General features: G+C 43.5%; 1 protein-coding gene across 6 annotated transcripts in view; it reads left to right on the top strand.

The window, feature by feature from the left end:
- Positions 1-17,964, top strand: part of SMOC1 (SPARC related modular calcium binding 1) — a 165,946-nt gene that overhangs the window by 133,282 nt on the left and 14,700 nt on the right. For 4 of the 6 annotated variants that reach the window (XM_048949787.1, XM_048949784.1, XM_048949783.1 and 1 more), the window contains exons 8-11: positions 1,054-1,246; positions 2,129-2,211; positions 5,549-5,654; positions 15,657-15,907. In XM_048949787.1, coding sequence (XP_048805744.1) covers positions 1,054-1,246; positions 2,129-2,211; positions 5,549-5,654; positions 15,657-15,907 — 633 coding nt within the window. The remainder of the gene's footprint in view (positions 1-1,053; positions 1,247-2,128; positions 2,212-5,548; positions 5,655-15,656; positions 15,908-17,964) is intronic. The other 2 variants (XM_048949786.1, XM_048949782.1) reach the window with 1 other exon arrangement.

Here is a 17,964-nt window from a genome sequence, read left to right as displayed (position 1 = left end):
GACTTCTTTCTCCTATATGCATGTTTGTTTCCTCTCTCTGATATCTTCCCTGCTTTCCTTCTCCTTAAAAGACCAGAATGTTTGAAGACTTCTTATTGAGAGCTTCTGGCTGCTGAGATAAACAGATTATAATGTTCTGTGAAATATTATCCCATGTACTTGATAAAGTGATGTTAAAATATAACTTCCTTCTTCTCTTGGGCACATGCAGCCCTATCTCATTTAACAGCCTTCAAGGCTGTTACTTAGCATCCTTGAAGGCTGTTAAATGAGATAGAAGAATGCACTTGTATAACCAAGATGTTATAATTGCAATATAATCAAAAGAGTAAGGCAAAGTGTATAACCAAGATGTTATAATTGCAATATAATCAAAAGAGTAAGGCAAAGCAAACAGGGATCACAAAAGAGAATAAGTAGAAGAGCTTACCCTTGGGTTGAGCTCACTAGAAGATATCAAAGAGGAGGATCTCCAGAAGAGATCCTTCCCCTCTGGTAGCCAGCTCTTAAATAGGTCCAGGAGGGGTGCAGCCTGGCTCCACCCCTTCCAGCAGCACAGGTGAATTGCCTTCACCTGTGCTCCTCTGGCTGACTCATGGCTCACCTCAGGTGATCAATCAGAGGTTCAGGCCGTGACTCAGCAGTTGCCATACAGCACTGCATTTCGGATAAATAGGTGGTGGGAGCAGAGCTTGGCTATTGGCACCTTTGTGTAACTGAAAGCCGTGAGTCATAAGTGAGGACCTCCAAGCATGCAAAAATATCACCTGCAAAAACCTTACCCAGGGGCTGCAATTTCTTGCTCTTCCTGGTTTGCTGGACATGCATCAAACAGCCTCTAGAATCCGTAATCTTGTAACATAGTCTCTGATTGTATGAAGTTCTCAGCCCTGAAATCTCTCATTATCTACGGTGTAGGCATACTGGTGTTTATTGGGCAGAAAGCACACTAAGGTCTGCTGTGGAGGATACTCCTGACCTGCTGAGCTGAGGAAGCTGATCTTTATTTGGTGTTTTTTCACTATACACCTCCATCTCCTTCCTGTCTTCCAGAGAAAGTTCACTCCTGCGACCAGGAAAGACAGAGTGCCCTGGAGGAGGCCAGGCAGAACCCTCGCGAGGGCATCGTCATCCCCGAGTGTGCTCCAGGGGGGCTCTACAAACCAGTGCAATGTCATCAGTCCACTGGGTACTGCTGGTGCGTCCTGGTGGACACTGGCCGCCCCCTGCCCGGTACTTCCACTCGGTAAGAGCTGTAAGCCTGGTGGGATCCCTGCCTGGGGGAGATGAGCCATGAAAAATAGTACTGCTGTACCAGATAAGTTAGTACTTCTTGGGCAGTGTGCTCTGAGCTACCTTCCCTAGAGCTAGCGATGTGATGTACCATATTGAGTGTCCTCTGTAGGAGTTGATACACACCAACTGCTTTTCTCTCAAAGAACTATTATATAAAACTGCCTTTTTTTTTTTTTTTTTTTTTTTTTTCTGGCATGCAGCTTTCTGGTGGTAGCAGGCACCAGTCCTTTGCTCAAAATACAGGCCCGTGTTATGAGGGGTAGAAACAGAAGTGTCTGTGTTGAGTTATCCTCTGCTTTATGTTTCCATCCTGCAGCCACTTAGATTCTGGCCAGAACAGACTTAGAGCATTTCCCAGTTGCACATTGATAGATTTTAAGCAAAAGGTAAATTTAGCTTTTCAGCTGCCTTGGATCTTAAAATTACCTTTGGAATATTTTATCATTTGGGAACCGGAAACAAATTGTGGTTCTGGAAAGCTACAAAAACAGTCCAGTAGGGTCGGGAATTTAGAACTCTGCACAGCACAGTGATCCTGCAGAACATGGGCAGTTTTGAAAAAAAGCTCAATCTGCACCCACAAGAGTTGGAAGAGGGCCTTTTGCTGTCTGTGGGTTTAAGCTGCTCCTGGGTTTCACAGCATGTTCCCACTCCTCTCTCTACTTGCTACTGCTGCTGCTGGCTGTCCATAAGCAGGCACGTGACTGAGAATAGTGTTTCTGCTGTGGGTTTATTTTTTCCCCTGTTGTGAGCAGATAAGATGACCCCTTAGCAACTGTCTGATGACACTGAAGCCGTATCACATAGTTTAGCATCTTCTATTCTTTTCCAGCTATGAGACTCCAGTATGTGAAAGTGATGCCAGATCGAAGAGTACAGAGATTGATGATCCGTTCAAGGACAGAGAACTTCCAGGTTGGTAAAGAGAGCCCATCTTTGCTTATCTCACCTTGGGACTCTCAAGAGGCCTACAATATTGTTGAGGGGATTTTCCTCAACTATGCTTATTTTACCAAGGGTTTTATTCTGTTATTTTGGGTAACTGGAAGAGCCTGGGAGGCTGCTTTATTGCCTGTCTGCCTTTCTTTGGAAACATGGCTGAGATAGAATTGCTGGGAAAAAAAAAACTGGGTGCCTGCATGAACCCTGGCTGAAGAATGGGCTCAGCATTCAAAACCTTTCTTCAAAGCTTGGCCAGGACAGGATCCTTCCCATATAGCAGGGCTTTTTAGTAGCTTGATGGTCTGATGAGCAATGATGATAATTGTCAGTGGACCAACTGGCTCCCTGGCACTGCAGGACTGTATTCCTGGTGCACTAAGGTCACTTATCTCATGCTGCTTACTTGGCTGGACTGGATTCCTCACTTTCTACCTGAGACCCACTTTATCTCCCATTGCTGGTTGTTTTCTGTTCCTTTCCCCTCTTAACAACATGACAAGCCATAATTTCCTATTTGTTTGCTTTGTTACTGCTAGGAAGAGATGCTGGGAATAGGTGTCTGAGCAACTGTTAAAAAATATTATACACACATGCTCTGTTTTTAATTTCCCTCTGCCTTTGTAAGGTGCAGAGGGAAGAGCCTTCACTGAGAGATCAGCCATTGCTCTTCTGAGAGGGGAAAGACTCCCCAAAACAGAAGCTACAGCCAGTCCTTTCTACAGTGAGGGAGAAGTAGAGACCAGAAACTCCACAGAAAAAGCTGGTAGCAATGAATCTGCTTCACTTTTTTCTGGCCCTTCCTAGGGCTAACATGAAGTGAGTTTTCTGTGAACAAGTTGGCAAAGAAAATGAGATTTGCCTTGTGCATCTCTTGATTCTCCTGCCAGCTCCTGACCTTGGGCTCCATAGCTCTCTTCTTAGCAGCTCTGCCCCTAGCACAGCTCTCTACTACGCAGCTGCTCATTTTTACAAGACATGTAAAAATTTCTTATCTGCCTTCCTCTTACATTTGAATGAAATTGGCCAATTGGTTTAAGTATTACTTTGAGGGGTGAGAGATCACCCCATTTAGTGAATCAGCTAAATGATTGCATTAAGGCTCATTTCCTTGGGAAATCATTGTAAAACAGAACAACTTGACTTCCTTTCTTCTCCCTGCTATTTTCCGTTTGCTTTTCTGCTGCTTCTTGCATTTATTCTCTGTCTCTGCAGAACTCAGAGAAAGCCCTTTGCCTTTGGACTCCTTAGAGTTTCTTTCTGATCTCTCAGGAAGACAGAATGGTTTCTTCTTCCTTCTTCTGCACTACAGCTTCAAGTAGATGAGGGGATGGGAGCTACATGAGGCCCAAGAGAACGTATGTAGGATGCTCTGTAGCATCAGACTCCAGGAGAGTTCTCCTCTCAGCCCAGGCCACTTCTTTGTACCTTAGTGAACTTTCAGCTCTGTTTGGATGTGTGGTTCCTATCTGTGATGGTTCCTGTTGCTAGAAATACCCTTGTCTATGAAGAGAGTAGGAGATGGAGCAGGGGAGTCACATATCCTGATTTGTCTGTTCCATGGTCTTTTGATGCAGACTTGAGGTTTGTTTGATTAGCTACTCTTGTATATAAAAATTCACTGGTGAGTCAGAACTACAGGAAATGAGAAAAGATGTTTTCTCTTACCTTTTATCTTTCTTACTGGAACTGAGCTTTTAGAAAAATCTCTACTTTCATTTGAGACATCTTTCCATTTGCCTTCACCTCTCCAATGAAGGTCCCTTACTTACCCCTTTTCTAGAGTCTTGCCTATCCTCCAGACCTTCAGTGCTTCAGGCAATAGCATCCTTCTCCTGTGTGATCCTGCACAGGCCAAGCTGGGAGAGACAAGAGTATGAATCTGTGCATACCTACGCATACCCTCTTCACAAACTGTGTCATGCTGCTCCCATGAGAGCCAGAAGAAAGAAGGAAGGAACGTGTTGCTTGCACATAGCAAATGGCAAGCTGCTAATTCCTGCAGACGGTGAGATGCTGAGGCCCCAGGGAGATGACTTCTAGCAAATGGTTTTTCAACCTTCTCATTACTGCAACAAAAAGCTCCTTTAAGTGAGTGGTCTCCTCTGACTGCCATAGCAGCTTACCCATTACAATGCTGACATTTTCTGGACCGTGTGCCAAACAAGTGCTGAGGGGTGTGTGTGTGTGTAATATGCGTAATATAGAGACAGGCTAGGGACTGTTGGTTGGCTATTGCAGAAAACAGAGCCAGTAATGCTGCAAAGGAGGGAGTTTTGTCAGATCAATTTGCAAGCTGCTTTCAGTTGTCGAGAGGTTACATTAGGTTTCTGCTGCTATGTTTGGGGTACACATGCTTCTCTGCTTGACTAGGAGAAGCAGAAAGTGTTGACACTGTTACTTGCTACTGAGGCAATACTGTTTTCTGGTACTGCTCTTCTACATGGATAATTGGTAGTGAACAGAGGTTTTGGGGAAGAGTAAGGAAGGTGGTGATGGCTTCAGTGTCATGTTGTAGAAAACAGTGGAATGGCAGGTGGTAGATTTTGGACAGTGGCTGCATAGTTTGCCTCATAAAGGTAAGGAGGCAGAGATTCAGTTCTGTTTTAAGACTGACAGAGACTCCATCGTTCTGTAGTTATAATGGTGAGTAACTGAATGGTCTCAGGACTAAGTCATGGAAATAGTTACCAAGCTTGTCTGTAGTTCATTTCGTCCAATTCCTGCCCAAATCAGCAGTGACTGGAGGCTCTTGCCATGTGATCACTTGGTCAGACATATTTCCAGTGCAGTCTGGACAGGCAAAGAACTGAACTATTGTGGTAGCTCCTGGCAGGCAGTACTCTGTGCCTGGAGAGGGAGGTAAGAACAGCAGCGCTCACTTTGGCCCTTGCTATAAGAAGCTTTAAGCTGTCAGCTAGAGCCTCAGAACAGCCGTATTTTTGGAGGAAGATGACCCGGGAGGTAACGAATTATTTTTTTAAACTCCTGTACAAGTGTTACCATGGGAACTCTGTCTGCCAGGCACTTCCAGCACATCCCTGTGGTTATGCTGGTAGGGAACTGGGAGGAGAGGCTGTAAAACCAACCACATGATCTTCCTGCCAGATATTGTTGGTGACTGTGTGTGTGCTGGACAAAGCTGCAGGACAAATTGCCATGCAGAGGAACCCACTGAGGAATTCTTCTGCCTTTCCTGCAATGATGTCTACAATGTTACAAACAAAGGAGGTTCTGACTGGTCCTTGCTGCGTTGGGCTGGGAGATCAGTCTTGTGTGTTCTTGCATTAAACCCCCTCTTTTCTTTTTGCAGGTTGCCCAGATGGGAAGAAAGTTGAATTTATCACCAGCTTACTCGATGCTCTCACTACGGACATGGTACAGGCTATTAACTCAGCAGCACCTACTGGAGGTGGGAGGTGAGTCTGGAAAGCACTTGAGCTGAACCCACCAAGGTGATTGCTCTGGATGCCTGTGAGGTGGGGGTGGGAGGAAGAGTGGTGCTCTGAGCTGATTCCCATTCATCTGGATTGCTGGGAGAGGAGCTAGTGCTGTACCATCAGAGGCTGCTCTGTCTTGTCATTGTAGTCTGGCATGCCTGCTCCCACCCCTCCTCCCTGGCAGCTGTTCCACCATAAAGGTTAGTATAGCCCATTTGAAGTGTGAAATGAGAGCTCAGTGGGAGGAAGTGTCTTGTTCTTTTGTCCCCTGTCTATGAAAAGACCTAATAAAATGCAAATGGATTGAAGGAGACCGTGTGGCCTAGTGGCTACCACAGGGAGTGAAGAATGTGAACGGAATTCTTGGCAGCACAAGTGCTGTGGTTTTGCTGTGGGGCTGAAGCCAGCCTGTGGATGAGGAGAGAAGCTGTTTTTCATGACCCTCCCCTCTGACCAGCTGCCTCCTCATCCCTCTTGGAAGGAGCAGCAGGTCAGGCCTGTTGAAAGAGGTGGGCAGAAGTGTGCTTTTCTGGGGAGCTGGGGAAAAGCTGAGATCTTGTCTCCCCCTCCTGTTTGATGATAGGAAATCTCCTTAGTGCAGCAGCTGCGGTGCTGCAAAGCGCCAGGCAGAACAGGCCACTGGGGATGGACTTGGTTGAGTTTTAAAAAATTACTGTGTGGCCATGACTAGGCAAGGCTTCTATGGCTCTGACTATAAAAGGGGACAGTGCTAGCCTACCAGGCAGGGATGCCACAGCAAATAATGTGCTCGCATTAATGCAGATGTAGAGATGGAGGTACCTTTGTGCATGTTGCTTCCAGCATGTAATGTTGATACCCTGCTTCCCTCTTTCCAAATGCATGAGGAAGCAATACCATCTTTAAATTCTAAAGACAAAAACTTCCTGGGTGGCACCTTTGTGCCTCTTGGTTGCTGGATGAATTGCTTGTGAGTCCATATGTTTTTAACTTTGTGTTTGGACCTTGCAAATGAGGCCGGTTGCTGAATGCCTGCACATGGGATAGTCTGTAACCCTTCGAATTAGCAGTATATGCCTAGCATGTCTGTACTCATATAAACAGGATGAAAAATGCCCCAAGGATGGGAAATACGTTGTTCTCTCCCAGCCATAAGTATTCCAGTGTCAATTCTGTGTAATTTGCATGGTTAAATGCTGTGGGTGGGGGTGGCAGGAAGCCCTGGAGAGTATTTGATATTTATTTGGCATCTTTGGCACAGAAGCCGAAACCCTGCCAGTGTAATCATCACTCTTAAAATAAAGCTTAATATAAACCAATATTGTAGAGACCAGAGACATATATGTCCCCACTGCTCTTCCATAAACCCAGCAGGCTTTCTTCCTAACGTTCCCCAAGTTTTGTGTATTTCTCAGCTTTGAATAGAAGCCTTTCTGGCAGAATTTTTCACTGCCCGGCTCTTCACAGTCGCCACATTGATTTATTTTCAGCTGCAGTGTCAGCAGCCCAGTTGAAAGGGGAAAAAAAAATCTTTTAGCAGTCTGTCCTTTGTAAGGCGAAAGGCTGCTGCCACCCAAATATTCTGCCTGCTCACAGCTGTGATTAAATTCAGGAAATTGCTCTGGCATAAACTTCCGCATGGATCAGTTAGGGTAAGTGCATACCCCAAAGAGCCTACATCAAGCTTTTCCATCCATGTGCCACTATGGAACCATTTATTTTGGAAAAGAAAAGAAAAAAACAAAAAACAATTTCAAGGAATTTAGCAATTCAATCAGTACAGCTTTCATTTGGTATGAGTTTGCAGAGCTGAGAAGCCAGGAAGCAGTCTCTGTGCAATGAGTTCTGCTTTCCAAGTTTCCCAGAGGGGAAAATGCCTAGAGTCCTCTCTTCAGGAACATCTGAAATTCTGCTGGGTGACCTGACTTCACTCTGGCATTAGAAGTGAAAGCTCTTTTTCACGAATATTTTATTTATGGGGCTAATGAACTCTTTTCCAGCCTTAACAACTGACATTATACTTAATTTACAACAGTGCTTATCCTCTACCTCCTTCACCCAGGTTTGTTGAGAAGGTGATATTGGAAAGAAAAGCTCGAGATCTGGTTTAGCTTAATGTCAGCAGAGACACTTCTGTTTGTGAGGCAAGTTTCTCTTATTGCAGGCTCTTCTCCGTCTTTATGATAACAGTGGAAGGGGAGTGCTGCACTTAAACACACACTGGCTTCCTCTGTAACCTACCTCTTTCTTTGAAGTGTTCACCATTTTTGGACCCTTTTAGAGGCTGAACAAATGAAGCCAATAATGAAAATAGTTTATTGTAAGCTTAGAAGTCACAGAGGACAGGCAAACTCGATACACGCAAGCTGTTTTCCCCTCGTCATTTGGCCCCATGCATTGTCCAGTGAGTTCTAAATGTGAGCATTCTGGGTGTATGTGGACTGGATGTAAGGCCTTGCTTCCAGAGCAGGGACAGAAAGGGAGCAGTACCCAAAACAGAAAGTTACTGAAATGGATTGAGCTGTGGATACAAGATTTCAGTGTGGGACTGTGGCAAAAAGCGAGTATTTATCAACAAGAGGCAGTTTTAGCGAAGAGGAGTTATTTCCATTTCTCTGTGACAGCAGGGAGATGGAACTGTCACAATGTACACCTTTGGTATCAAACATTAAAACAGGGAACAACACAGAGAAGAGCCTCGCCAAAGTTTTTAAGGGCTGAAAAAGACCTAAGAGTGAGAGTCTTAAGGAGTTCAGGCTTCCATGGGATATTAGAAGAAAGAAAAAAGGATTGAAAGACGATTACTTATAATCTGAGTGAGTCCATAGGGACACAAACTCTGCAGGCTCTTTAGTCTAACAGGGAAGAACATGATCAGCTGAATATAAACCAACTTGTGATCAACATTTCTTTAAAGCAAAGCTGTTTGTAAGGCAGAACGAACTAACGAGGGTGGTGATGGATTCCCACTCTGTAAGGCTTTCTTTTGGGGCTTGATACCTTTCAGAAATACTTTAGTCAAATCGAAGTTCTGGTCTTAAAAGTAAATTGATTCACAGTCTGTGCGTGTGATGTGCAGGAGATTGGATTAGCTGACTTTGCAGCTTTCAGCCTGAGCCTGAATATGTGGAGTGAAAACTGCCTGCATTTGCTGAGTGTCTTCAAGACTTTGCCTTTGTATGCTGCAAAGTTCTCTATGGCTTTGCAATGAATGTGTTATTAATTTTTCTTTGGAGGGAAAGGAAAAATGTAAGGAGAAAAAATGCTGGAGATCTGCATTTAAAGTCTACATAAGGCTGTGCTGATCTGCTTGCTTTACACTTGACACACACCAAAACATCTAGTAGCAGCAAACTGATGCAGTACAACTTGTTTGTTGCTTCAGGCAATGTAAGTAAAACCTGATAAGACTTTTATTTTTTTTTTTATTATTTTTTTTTTTTTTTAATTGGGCATGCTTAAAACAACCTTGTAATCCCTTATAGGTCTTGTCTCGTTTAAGCAAGTTCAAAGCTATTGATTTTAATTGAGTTACTCTTGCTTTACAATAATGTAAATGAGAAGAGAACTTCCCTTCGTCATGGCCCTGGTTTGTATTACAGCAAAATAGCCAAATAGACTTCATTTAAACTTTTGAAACAGAAAATCTCTGGTAAAATTCATTCTTAAGTTTATTACATAAACTCCAAGGCACATCTTGTTACTGTATGTTTTCAAATTAATTAAGGGAACTCTTGTAGGAAATAGGTTTATTAAACAGTGTTTTGTATCCTGCATAAATCCTATATAATAGAAGCAGCATTTTTTGTTAAAAAAACAAACAAACGAGTTCACTTTAGTACATTGTATTCTATTTTGTAAGTCAGACATATTCCTATCACATGGGGGCCTAAACTAGAATAGGTCAAAGGAGATCCCAGCTTCTCTCTACCCAATCTAAGAAACTATCTTTAGTCTTTGCCAATTTGGGAATAAATTTTAATTGCCAAAATGTTCTCACTGTAGGTTGTTACACCATCAGGAAAAATATGAATGCCCTGTGGAGTTTTGGGTTAAAAGAGCAGCTTCTGACAGCTATCCTTATCATGTAACTCAGCAGTTGTGTGCCTTCATTGTAAGCTGCCAATTATTTCCCATGTAATAGCCCTAAAAGGTACTTCAGAAAATTGCCCCCAAGGTTCCCTTTCATGCTGTAGTTGAGCAGTTGGAAGCAGGCAAGTAAAGCTCAGCACATCTCCAGGGTGTTCTGAAGTTGAGCCATGTTTTAATAAAGATTGACACTTTCAAACAGTATGGGGAAGTTAATGCCCAGCTCCTATTGCAATTCAATTGAAGTTGGATACTGAACTCTCTTTATGCTTCTATGGAAATTCTAGCCTAATTAAAGATATGAAAGAGATCGTGTAATAGGAGGATCTTTTAAAAAGTCAATGAGGAATGAAGGGAGTTGATTTTTAAACCTCCTAAATGATTTATCCCTCAGTCTTCAGAAAAGTTGTGTTCAGAATAATGTTTCATACTCAACTTAGCCGGAGGGAGGAGAGAAAGAAACTGGGTCTGTAATGAGAAGATAGCTTCAGTTTTAGCTGTAGAGGAATTATGCATTCCTTGTAATGAATTTGGACTGCGCAGTAACCTTTTGTTTAGTCTGAACACAGCTTTTTTTTTTTTTTTTTTTTTTTTTTTGTTAGCTTCTTGACTCTTTCCCTATGGGAAAGGGAGAATAAGAAAACAAATACACAATCCTTTTTACAATTTCATTAGAGTAATCCTCTTTGATTCGAGCCATGTTCCACAGTTAGTGCTTTTAGCTTTACAATAGACAACCTCAAGGAATGACAAAAGGAGACTAAGTGGAAGCAGAGCAGGCAAGAAGAATCATGAAATCATGAATTTTACTTGGTCTGTTAAAACTGTTGCCACTTTCCGTCATCACTTCCCCTGGGCACCTTGGTGGGCATCATTAGTGCTCTCCTGGGCATTGACTGGCAAGGTCAGTCCTGATATTTCTTTGCATCCCTCCTTCATTCAGCAACAGCACCAAGCAAGGCTTAAATGCTTGCAAAATAACGTTGAGACTTAGAAACTTGCAGATTTAAATACTGTAGATAACCTGACTACAAGCGAGTGGGAGTGGAAGCTGGGCTTTTTTTCTGCTCTGTTGCTTCTGCTAGTAGTTTCTTGTTCATCAGTGCACTTCCATCCTGGAATTAGCTCCCACTGGTTTATAGCCCCCATTTTCAGTCTGGAGTTAGGGATGTTAACCTGGTCTTAATCCCCTTCCCTCCTCCTGCCTCAGCTGCTATTGTTGCCAATTAAAGTTTGTATCAGAAAGTAACAGATTTTGGAAAAACCTTCAAAAAGGTGATCATCTGCTGGGTACTTCAGAGCTTGCAACCTTGCTTTCTCCCAGAGAAATTCTTTTGTGTTCGCAGATTTTCTGTCACTGCAGTAGTATAGAGAGTCTGTGCAGTGGGATGCAGTGGGGCTGCAAGTGTGCAGGAAGCAAAGGATTGACTTTGAAAGGAAGGCTTGGGGATGAGTGGTTGGATGATTGTGAAGAGGAAAGGGACCTGGGGGTGTTGGTTGATGCTCGGCTGAACATGAGCCGACAGTGTGCCCAGGTGGCCAAGAGGGCCAACGGCATCCTGGCCTGCATTAGAAATAGCGTGGCCAGCAGGAGCAGGGAGGTGATCATCCACCTGTACTCAGCACTGGTGAGGCCGCACCTCGAGTACTGTGTTCAGTTTTGGGCCCCTCACTACAAGAAAGACATTGAGGCCCTGGAGCGTGTCCAGAGAAGGGCAACGAAACTGGTGAGGGGTCTGGAGCACAAGTCTTATGAGGAGCGGCTGAGGGAGCTGAGATTGTTCAGTCTGGAGAAGAGGAGGCTCAGGGGAGACCTCATTGCACTCTACAACTTCCTGAAGGGAGGTTGTGGTGCAAAAGGGTCTGGCCTCTTCTCCCAGGCAAATAGTAGGACCTGAGGAAATGGCCAGAAGTTATAGCAGAGGAGGTTTAGGTTGGATATTAGGAGAAACTTTTTCTCTCAAAGGGTGGTCAGGCACTGGAATGGCTGCCCAGGGAGGTGGTGGAGTTGCCGTCCCTGGCAGTGTTCAAGAGGCGCCTGGATGAGGAGCTACGAGAGATGGTTTAGTAGCTTGTGGCACTGATAGGAATGGGAGGGTGGTTGGACTGGATGATCTTGCAGGTCGTTTCCAACCTTGTGATTCTGTGATTCTGTGATTCTGTGAAGGGACTTCGTTTTACTCAGTAAAATGTAGTTGAGCCTATTACCCTTTGAGAGTACAGCCCAGTGGAGGAGAATGTGATTGTACACTGTACATGTTTCGGTATGTGTGCACTGTCTGACCTTGCTCTCCTGTATTTTAAGCTAGATACCTCCTCTTCTTTCCTGTGCAGTTAATTCCTTCTTTCTTGCTAGGGCTGGAAGGCATTATAGGCTGCTTGCAAAGAGCGTGTTCAAGCTGTCTAGGTGGTATTTTGGCATATTCTTCCCTCTCTGCTCCAGAATTTAGTGCAGCTGCAAGAAGCACGTGTCCATATTTATTCATAGACTCTTTGCTTTCTCTCCATAGCCCAGTTAGACCAGATGATATGATGATGTTCCCTGGAAGTGTGTCTCGGCTGGAAAAATAGCCTTGTTAAAAGTAATGGAGCATTAACCCAGGTGTCTTCAGGCATTAGCCAGTGAAGAGATAAGTAAAGAGCTTCCCATGAGGGAACTGACAGCACATTATACATGAAGAGGAGCAAAAGATTACTTAGACAAAACTATTCTTCTCTCCTCTGTTGGGCTCTTGGTGGACTTATGCTGCATAATGGAGCTAAACTTGCTGGCTTTTATGTAGTTTGCACGAGAAGCCTGAGAAATTGTTATCATACTGCAGCAAGAGGCAGGTTCAGTGGATTTTTCACGTGACTGGTGTTGGAGTAAGAGATGTTTTATTGTAAGTTGAAAATGTGCAGTGGAGAAGCAGCCCAGCAAATTAACTTAGCATCTGAGGACTGATGCACTTCTCTTGCAACAACAAAGGAGAGGCAATAGAATAAAATTCCCCAAGAACACTACTTCAAACTCTGCACTGGCAGAACAGTTAGAGACCTCAGATACATTTCAGCTGACCCAGCATGTATGGTTGTTGTCATGGCACATCGTCAAAACTAAGTGGTTTAGCAATGCTGTGAAGTTGCTTCAACTCATGTTTCATAGATGGAAAGTAAGTGTCTTGCATGGACAGTCTTGAAAGTCAAGATATTTAGATGAATGTTGTAACCTCAGCATTCTCAGTCTATCATGTAATTGCACGATGCACGGGGAAGGTATGGCTGCACTGAGATGATGTGGATATTCAAAGTTCTCCCTGTTCTGGGATTCTGGATTATCATCAGAAAGGGCAGGCAACCAGCTCAGGAACTGCAGTACTTTTAGGCCAGCCAGCAGGAAGTGGTAAAAACTTAGTAATGGCTCTATCTTCCTTCCTCATACAGTCACAGAAGTTAAACTAATTCCCTTTAGTTCCATTAGCGTGCTGCTGTTTTCAGTATAAATGCTCAGCTTGTTTGTAGTGGCTAAGACTGATACATCATCACCTCATGAGTCAATGTATTTGTATTAGCCTGTGGATTGCCTTGGTTTTCTTTTTGGAAGTGCTGGAGAAAACCATGTTGCCTCTTCTAGTAACTAGGAGAGCTCCTCATTGATGTGTTTCTGAAAAAAGAAGAAAAAAAAAAAAGACCCTTCTAAATCCTGCTTTGGAGTGTCTCTTCAGCAGGTAGAGAGAAGCTAGTGCTCCTGTCTTTCTGACAGTGCTTACTGTCAGTGCTAGAGGTGCTCTTTCCCTTTTCTCCATTTCTGCGCCTTGAGATCTGGGTCTTCAGAAAGCAAAGGTCAGAGCCAAGGGCAGGCCAAGGTGTGGACCAAGGGAATCTCACATGCAAAAATTGGGGTTGTATTCCTCTATCTCAGCAAAAGCAGAAGCTTCTCTCATGCAATACAGAACTTCTGGTTCTTCCCTGTGGCTGTTGGAAACATTCAAGCCTTCAAATGATAGCCAGCTCACTTCCAAAAGGGAGAGAGGCCAATGACTGTGTTTATAAATGTCATAAAAACAAGCCACAGGATGTGTTTTTATTCTCTCCTGTCATCCTGTTCTTCATGTTGAGTTTCAGGGCTCTAAAAAATCCAGGCACTCCCTTAGCTTCCTGGGGAGATTTTTGCAGTTTCTACTTGTCCATAGGTAGCTCCAGGGGTTTGCCTTGTGTTTTGGCTCCCAAAACTAAATCAAATTTATTCCCAACCTCCTCTTCCTCCCACGCAGTGTTTATCCCACTGTACATTGACCAGACACTGTGTCTGAATGCCAGGATGCTTCTCAGCTAAGAATTAAATGATGAGGAGACATTCTCAAGTAAAACCTTGTGAAATATGTTGTGTAGGTTATTTACCTCTTTCCAGTGTGTGAATTTACTTTGGAGGGTGCGGGGGTGCAGATGTTCCCAGATAGCGACTACGTTTCACATTACTGATGTGCCATGACTGTAGGTTGTGATTTTCTTTTTCAGGCTTTGTAGCTGCACTGTAGAGGCAGAAGGGGTCATATGAGAAGGTCAAAAGGGTTTTTACCCTTCTAGTTCCCCAAAAAAGAATTTTTCAGTTGCCATTTAAATATATAACCCACCAGTTTCTTAATTAAGGTTGATGATGGTCTTAAAATGCATTTTATAAGGTACACCTTAGTAAAACTGAACCTGGGTTCATATTTCCCTAGCTTGAGTGCCCAAAACTCACACCAGAACCTGGCTGCCTGCAGCACACAACTGTCCCTCTCTCATTGCTGGGGAAGGAATTAGGCAGCAGCTGGATGTGTCTCCTGGAATAAGTCAGAGCAACCAGTGCCAGTGTAGCATGTCTGACTGCCTGTCCACTAATTTCCGTGCCCTAAAAAGCTTTATGCTTGGGAGGAAAAAGGCTCAAGTCTCAGCATCATTTTAATTTTTTTAATGATGCATTCATCATTTGGAGAAAGAACAGGCTACCTAAGTGAACTTAAAAAAGAGAAGAAGAAAAAAAAAAAAAGTCTTCTCTAGAAAGGATTTCTTCCCTGATTCTTTGTATCACGAGGAATAACCCCTTTCCTACTGCTGGGAGAGCACCTCATGCCATATAAACAGTATGACCTACTGCCTCTTCAGTAAGGACTTCAGTAAGGATTGAAAGGCAATGTTCTCTATTCACGTCTTCAGCTGAGGCTGTTCCTCCTCCTGTCCTCCTCTCTGATATTTTTTGTTGTTGTCCACAGAAAGGAAATGTGAGCCAAATAATGTCAAAGCTGTAAGATGAGAATGAGTAAGAAATGGAGCACTCTGAAGTTACCAGTTCCATAGTATTGTTTTTAATGGATTTGTGGTGCTTGTCTGCTGTGGAATTCTTGCGTATAAATCAACCACGTGAAGAGCATTAAATATGCTGCAAATACAGCACGGGTGTTCAGATCATATAAATAGATACAGCAAGAATGTTTCGTCTTGCCAAGGACATTTTCAAATAATGAATGCGTCTTGCATTAAATAAATTTGTTCCCTTTCCGAAGCCTAGATGCTGCTATCACAGAAACTACCATGGCAGCTGGCATGCACAGCTCTCACATTGGTAGCTCAAGAGTCAAAAGGAGCATGAAGACTGCTTTTTGCCCTCCAGAGGGGGAATCCTTTGGGATTAGGCAGTTTCAGCAACTGGTGTAAGGAGAGACAGAGCTGAGGGTATCAGACTCCCAGAATCCCTTGTCACCACTTGTTAGTGCTAAAAGGCATTTCTAGATAAATTTCCTCTCTCTCTCTAAAGATCTCAGCTAAAAGGAGAAGACTGTCAGATTTGTGTATTTGTCCTGCTTTACACAAGTCACGCTCTGTGGCTCTTCCATGCACATGACAACGTTGGTAAGAGCACCCACTTGCTGGGGGCCTCTGCTTTCTCCCCAGCAGGTTCTCTGAGCCAGACCCCAGCCACACGCTGGAGGAGCGAGTGGTGCATTGGTACTTCAGCCAGCTGGACAACAACAGCAGCAATGACATCAACAAGCGAGAGCTGAAGCCTTTCAAGCGTTATGTGAAGAAGAAAGCCAAGCCCAAGAAATGTGCCCGACGTTTCACTGACTACTGTGACCTCAACAAGGACAAGTCTATCTCACTTCAGGAGCTGAAGGGGTGCTTGGGAGTCAGCAAGGAAGGAAGTAAGTGGCTTTCTTTCTCCATTCTGTGAGAATAAACTCAGGAATCGGTTTTATCCCAGGTAATTAAAAAATGCCGCGTTTTGCATGAGAAAATGAGTGATTAATATTCTGCCATGCAGCTGTAGTTCATTATCTTTATGGCTCTGTCTTAAAGTCCTTATCACAGACCTTTGTGCTAAGAACTAAATGGATACAGGGCAAAAAGATGAGCCTTGCTCAGAACCCTGCTTGTACTGTAGAAGTCCTTAGAAACTGCAGTTCAGTTCAGGACCTCTCTGAGTAATACACTGCTAACAATATTCTGTTGCCTCAACCATGTAGGTTGGATGATGTATGAGGCAGCACAAACCCAGTCCTTCTCCGGAGGCCCTGTTGACTAACAGAAATAATATTTATTTTCATTGCTAAATCCGGCATGCAGGAGAGGGGATGACGCAGAGAGAACATCTCAGAAGGAAAGTGCAGGACTGTACTGTTGGACTTTTTCAGAGTTAAATTACATATTAACATTGGGGGAGAATTAGGGCATAGGAATAGCTGTTCTTCCTGTTTAGTGGCTGAGCAATCGGCCCACCTCCCTTCCTTTTATTCCCCTTTCATTCTCACCTCACCTTCTATCGAAACCTGGACCAAACTGATATTTCTGGAGATTCTATGAATTGAAACCTTTCAACCCATACTCAATAATTATCAGTCATTCTTGACTATGGGCAGATTTGCTTGGCAGGAGAAGGTAAACAAGGAGATTCCAAGGGATGAATTTCCTGTGCAGGTGTTTTGGTTGTGTGGACAGCTGTTGTTATAACTGTCATGCTGGTTGGGAAGGATGGCTAGCTTTCTTTTTCCAGTCCTAGCTTTTCCTTAGTGCTTTCTTCAGGTTGAGCATGCATGAGAAGGGAATGAGTACCGTTGAGTGTTGAGAAGTTTCTTTATCTGGGTATTTTTTTTTGCGTATATCATGATTATCATAATAAGACCATTGGATTATTTGTCAACTGTGAGAAATTTTAAGATTTCCTAGCTCAGTGGAAGTTTTTTTCTTAGTCATTTGTACTTTACTGAGAAATTACATACCAAAATAGCAGCCCTGTTCCTTAATTTTATTACCTTCCCACTAGATGAATAAGCCAAATGAGTTTTATTGCTATTTGGCCTGGAATAAGACTCTCTGGAATCTGCTGCCTTGGCCCACTGACTGTTCAGAATTTTTATGGAAGGGGGAGAAAAAAGGAGAGAAAGAAGAAAAAGAGAATTTTTGAGCTCAAGTGAAGGGGAAAGCAAGCAGCAAGGGAGATATGTTGCCGTGAGTCCCTGATTCCCCAAATGTTGAGAGCACAGTCTGACCTTTCCTGATTGTCCCATTATACGAGGACAAGATTGTGTGCAAAAAGAGCTCCAACCTTGTTTTTGTCACATAGCTCCACATGCCTACTAGAGGTTTGATAGGTCTTGAGGATCAAAGTTAAAGAGGTAAGTTATGTGGAAGGAGAACTCTTAAGAAAGGACCTGGGGATGGCTACAGAGTGATGAGGGCTAACAAGCAGTAGAGGGAGCCAGTGCAGGGAGCAGCCCACCAGCATATAGGAAAAAACAAATGAGAATACTTGGAGTACACAATATGCAAGTTTGTGATGGACTTTCCTAAAGGAGTAACGAATTTGTGAGGCGGTAGATAATGTTTGCTCTGCCTTCTATTTACAAGAACCTCTAAATTAAGAAACAGCCAGTAATGCCCTTTTTTACATGTCATCGTATCTCAAAGCATGAGTTCATGCAATCGGCCAGCTAGTCCATGTATTCCTTCTCTGTGTTTCTTACTCCATACCATGGTCTCTGCACATTTGCTGCGGCTGAGGTCACTGTTGGTCCAAACCAAACACTGGTTGGGAAGTTTCTGTTGTAAGCTGCCAGTCAAATGAATCTAAAGCTTTTTATGGAAATGCTTGTTTCAACAAAATGTTTGTTAGGAAGGTTTTTCTGATCTGGATTTGGATGAGAAAGGGCTTGAGGAAGGCAAGGAAAGTCATTCTTCCCCTTGATATACCTCTTTACTAGTG

This window comes from Lagopus muta, chromosome 6 (assembly GCF_023343835.1).
Source record: "Lagopus muta isolate bLagMut1 chromosome 6, bLagMut1 primary, whole genome shotgun sequence".
Classification (NCBI taxonomy): domain Eukaryota; kingdom Metazoa; phylum Chordata; class Aves; order Galliformes; family Phasianidae; genus Lagopus; species Lagopus muta.
The sequence above is the reverse complement of the archived record's forward strand: the minus strand, read 5'-3'. Positions and strand labels throughout refer to the sequence as shown.